At 33.7% G+C, this 4,207-nt stretch overlaps 1 protein-coding gene across 6 annotated transcripts; it reads right to left on the bottom strand.

Annotated features, from left to right (window-relative positions):
* Positions 1 to 532: 532 nt before the first annotated feature.
* LOC124833362 (uncharacterized) lies at positions 533 to 3,313 on the bottom strand. 6 transcript variants are annotated; one of them, XM_047307829.2, is made up of 4 exons: positions 3,169 to 3,313; positions 2,131 to 2,289; positions 1,737 to 2,030; positions 533 to 1,390 (listed from the first exon to the last, which is right to left on the bottom strand). In XM_047307829.2, the coding sequence occupies exons 2-4, from the start codon at positions 2,269 to 2,271 to the stop codon at positions 746 to 748; spliced, it is 1,080 nt and encodes a 359-aa protein (XP_047163785.1). In that variant the 5' UTR covers positions 2,272 to 2,289; positions 3,169 to 3,313; the 3' UTR covers positions 533 to 745. The 6 variants fall into 6 exon arrangements, with proteins under 6 accessions (XP_047163785.1, XP_047163781.1, XP_047163789.1 ...); XM_047307825.2 differs by having other exon boundaries at positions 2,131 to 2,292; positions 3,169 to 3,299; XM_047307833.2 differs by having other exon boundaries at positions 2,131 to 2,277; positions 3,169 to 3,241.
* Positions 3,314 to 4,207: the final 894 nt, after the last annotated feature.

Raw genomic sequence — 4,207 nt, 5'->3', positions numbered from 1 at the left:
CTATTTCAGAATAAGTATATTTAACCAAGTTTTAATTATTCGTTTCAGGATATTTTATAATAAAACTTAGTTACCAAATGACATTTGAAACAATTTAAAATTTATTCTAAATTATTCTTTTAAGAAGTGTGAAATATGAACCTATTCATAAATTAACTGCAATCCAATTATGAACCATTGGTAGATGGTAATCTCGGACATCAAAGTATATCATAATCATCTGACCCATCATAAAAGGAACGTTTTATTGATGACCAAATTCGTTTGAATACATCATATCACTATCACCACCTTTTATGAAACTTGGAAATTCAACTTAGACGCAGTTCGAGAATTAACAGATGAAGACCCTTCATTTGGAGACTCTGAGAAACCTTTTCCCTAATAATCATTTCCAAAGGTATTAAATTTGCGCTTCTGGAACAAAGAGAGCTAGGGTCGAAGTATTAAACCAAAAAACGAAAATATTTTTAAACATTAAATGCAATTGCAATCGATTGCAATGCACTTCAACAAAATATAAAAATACGGATAACATAAAACAAATTGAAATTTTATCAGAATTCAGTGACCAATTGTCCATATACGTTTCTGCATGCAAAGCAGTAGCATGTCTAAATTTCTGTTCATGTTATACATAGTTCACAAAGCTTATCTATCTACATTAATCAATTTTATTAACATATCAGTTCATCATCTTTGTTCAAGATAGAACTTGAATTGATTTATTTCCCATCTTTACAGGTCAATAACACACGCCAGCGGTTGAAGATGATCCTGCATCCTTCACAGGAAGTGACGACTTGAGGACCATTGCTCCAGCACTGTAGTGATTGGCCCTAATATCACCAAGCTTCCTGGGACTGTAGTCTTCCATGCTGCATACGGTCTCTGTTTTCACTTTTCCCATCTCAGTGGCGATTGTTTTCAAACGGATCCGCTCAGCTCTCGAACCAATAACTTGCCCAAGGATAGAAGCTATAATGGTCAGTGCCATAGCTGATTTAGGCATCACCACTGATTTCCGAAGCATGGCTATAAAAGGAACAGCAGCATGCACGGCCACAAACCAAGATAACGAGAATTTCGCGGTATGTTCCTTCCACATGCCAAAGGGCACGTTAACCGCCATGCCCAAAGCTGCAATAACAAGCATTTTTGCAGGAAGAGGCTGAGGGCGCAAGTTTTTCACAAGGGCTGTACGGGCAAGGGCAGCCCTTGCGGCAACAACTGCTGGTGGACATTTAAGCTTCATTCCACTTGGTGGCCGAAAAGCTGTTGCAACAAGGGGTAGAACGTTGCTTACAGCTCTATAAGACTTGGCAATTGGGCAATTTCCGTTTGCCAACCATTCGTTTCCAAGGGCCTCGTGCTTTGATACATCACCCTTCTGGAATGAAGCACGACAGAGAAAGAAAATTCAATGCAAATAGAGTTTTGAATGTTACTTAACCTAGTTGACATAGTAAGCAACACGAAAAGAAAATCACGATTGCCAACACTGACAACAAAGTTATTGATAATATGGGTGTAAATTTATGAAAATGGTAGACAATTTTATTATTGATGATCTTGTGCCCATAACAAAATCACATTTTTCCTACTAGAAACTAACTTCATGATGAAATGCTAAATGATACAACGCATTTCCTTCAACAAACATGCTTTCAAGTGTGAGTGTGTGTACGAAACAAGATGAAAAAGGAAAAAAGAAGATAAAAAAACAAAATGTTTACCTGAGATGATTGTTCCTTTTTATTTGACGATTCGGAATTGTTCTGCTTCTTCCATTTCTTGGAAAAATTCCCAAAACTAAATGAGCCTCCTGATCCAAAGGTTGACAGACTAATAGTGGCAGCTTTTCCCGCTAAAGGGTTGAAAACAGGCAAAGAACCAACAGCTTCTGCACTGCCACTGTCAAAGTCAGTTTTGTCAGTTAGGGGAACCACCCCATCCTTCCCATGAAATAGCTTAAATGCCATGTTAAAACTGGGACCATCTTCAAATATAGGACCCTTGGCTCCATGCCCCTAAACATTGAAAATGAAGAAACAAACTCACATATTGGCTCAAATTTGAACTGACTACGATACAAGATTGGTAGGAAGGGCACAAAGATGAATAGCTTACAGGAGTGGAGATTTTGGCTTGGTAGAAAGAGAAATTTGTAGGTTCGTTGATGTTTCTTAAAAACGGGCACCTTTGAACGTCATTCAAATCAAAAGGGCACTCAGATCCATCCCCGTTCATTCCCTTTGAAAAGAAGTCCATTGTTTGCTGAAACAATTTCTTCTAGAAATAAGGACAAAAATCATAAATCAGGTGACATCAAACCAATCGTATTAGAGAGAATCTATGTCACTTTGCAAGGAACAAAGTTCACAATCACATAAATCCACATGCCATGAAATATAGGACAGAAATTAAAGAACTAAAGGAGTAAATATGAAAAAACCAGAAAATTATGCTGGTAGCATCAATGAATCTATTACAAAGGGAACAAAAACATCAAGGGGAGAAAATGGATAGATCTATCTCTCAATCATTATCTTCAAAATTAAATAACAAATTATATGTGTGTTAGGCTGTCGAGAGAGAAACCAAGTCGAAAACATAGACTAAAAGCTACTAGCCCTCAATAAATGCGAGAGCAAACAACTAGACGCGCATGCTTTGCAAACCAAAATGAAGCAATTTTTTGTCAATAAAGAAACTAAAAGTAAAAAAGGAACACAGATATATCAAAACAGAATCCCCCAATGTTCCCTCTTCACGTCAGGGGAAACAATGCATGACAAATCCACAAAATAGAATAAAATTGTGCTACAATTAAAAATTATAGACTGCATCGTTATCGATGACATTCTACAGCTACAGTATCATGCAACGATTGAAAATTCAACACAACACACATACACATGCACAAAAATAAATAATCATAATTCAAAATTATTAAGGCTAGTCCAGTGCGTACCAATCAATCAATTATAAAAGAACGGGGAAAATGCAGAAATTGCGAACCGTGAAAGTATTGATAAAGTTAAACCCTAACAAAAAGCATGAACCCGTTTCCCTCCTCGAATATATAATGAAAACGATTGAACAGAGAGAAGGAAACAACGCTACGGAAAAGCGAAAAACAAAAAACGGGAAGAAAGAAGAAGATACCGTAACCAGAGAACTGCGAAGACGTGTGGCTACCACAGGCACGTGGGAAGGGAGGACAAGGATTTTAAACAGATGAATGACACGTGTCTTCACTAGTGTATTTTTGTGTGAACCTCGTGCAACCTTCAACTATTTGGAATCTCTGCCTGAAATTAATTTCACCGGAAAAACAAAATCAATTTTGCCAGTTGTTTCAGTTTAACTCTTTTTACAATTATTTAATTACCTTATTTCTCACTCAATTTTAAGAAGTTCTATTTGTTATTATAATGAAGACTAAAAGATGTATTTTGTTTTAGAATTATTTAAAAAATAAGGTTAAATGTGTTTTTCTTTTTTAAACTTTTTCGTGAAAATTAAAATCCTCTTTTAAAATTTTAAATCAATTTAGCCTTCATTTTTAAATTGTAAGATTTATTACTTTTTAATCCAATTTTGTTAAATTTATTTTAATTTTAAATGAGTTATTCAAGTAAGATTAAAATAAAAATGTGTTAAACTTGTAAATAATTCAAAGATTATTATGAAACCTATTTGAAAGATCAAATAAATCTAATATTATTTGGTTAAAGAACTAAATCACACATTTTTAAAATTATGATTAAATTGAATTAAAATTTTAAGAAATAACTAATTTCAATTTTTAGAAGAAAAAAAAACATATTTAACTCAATAATAATAATAATAATAATAATAGTAATAATAATGATTAATACCTATTTTGGTCTTTTTATTCATTAGTTTTCTTCAAAATGATTTTTTCTTTTTGTAAAAATGATTCAAAATGCTCATTTTTGCTTAAAATATTTAAAACATTAACAACATAATGTTCATTTGGAAAATATTTAATGAGTTGTCCAGTTTTGAAATGTAACAAAATTTAAGTTGAGGAGAGTAGGATTTTAAGTTTTCTCTGTGTTTAGTTTTTCTTTGTAGGTGTTTCTCATTATGAAGGACGAGGCTGTCTCGAGGGGTAGAAGACGGACATGATGAAGTGATTATGTGATTTGGGTTTTACAGATTAGGGATTTTCTTATTT

The sequence above is a fragment of the Vigna umbellata genome, chromosome 10, assembly GCF_029865625.1.
Source record: "Vigna umbellata cultivar VRB3 chromosome 10, Vumbellata_1.0, whole genome shotgun sequence".
NCBI lineage: Eukaryota > Viridiplantae > Streptophyta > Magnoliopsida > Fabales > Fabaceae > Vigna > Vigna umbellata.
The sequence above is the reverse complement of the archived record's forward strand: the minus strand, read 5'-3'. Positions and strand labels throughout refer to the sequence as shown.

Excerpts from the sequence above, each read along its gene's own strand:
- LOC124833362 (XM_047307829.2), bottom strand. The coding sequence starts at position 2,271 with ATGGACTTCTTTTCAAAGGGAATGAACGGGGATGGATCTGAGTGCCCT. Across the intron at positions 2,031-2,130 it reads AAGCCAAAATCTCCACTCCT|GGGCATGGAGCCAAGGGTCC; the intron begins GTAAGCTATTCA and ends TTCAATGTTTAG. Across the intron at positions 1,391-1,736 it reads AAAAGGAACAATCATCTCAG|AAGGGTGATGTATCAAAGCA; the intron begins GTAAACATTTTG and ends GCTTCATTCCAG.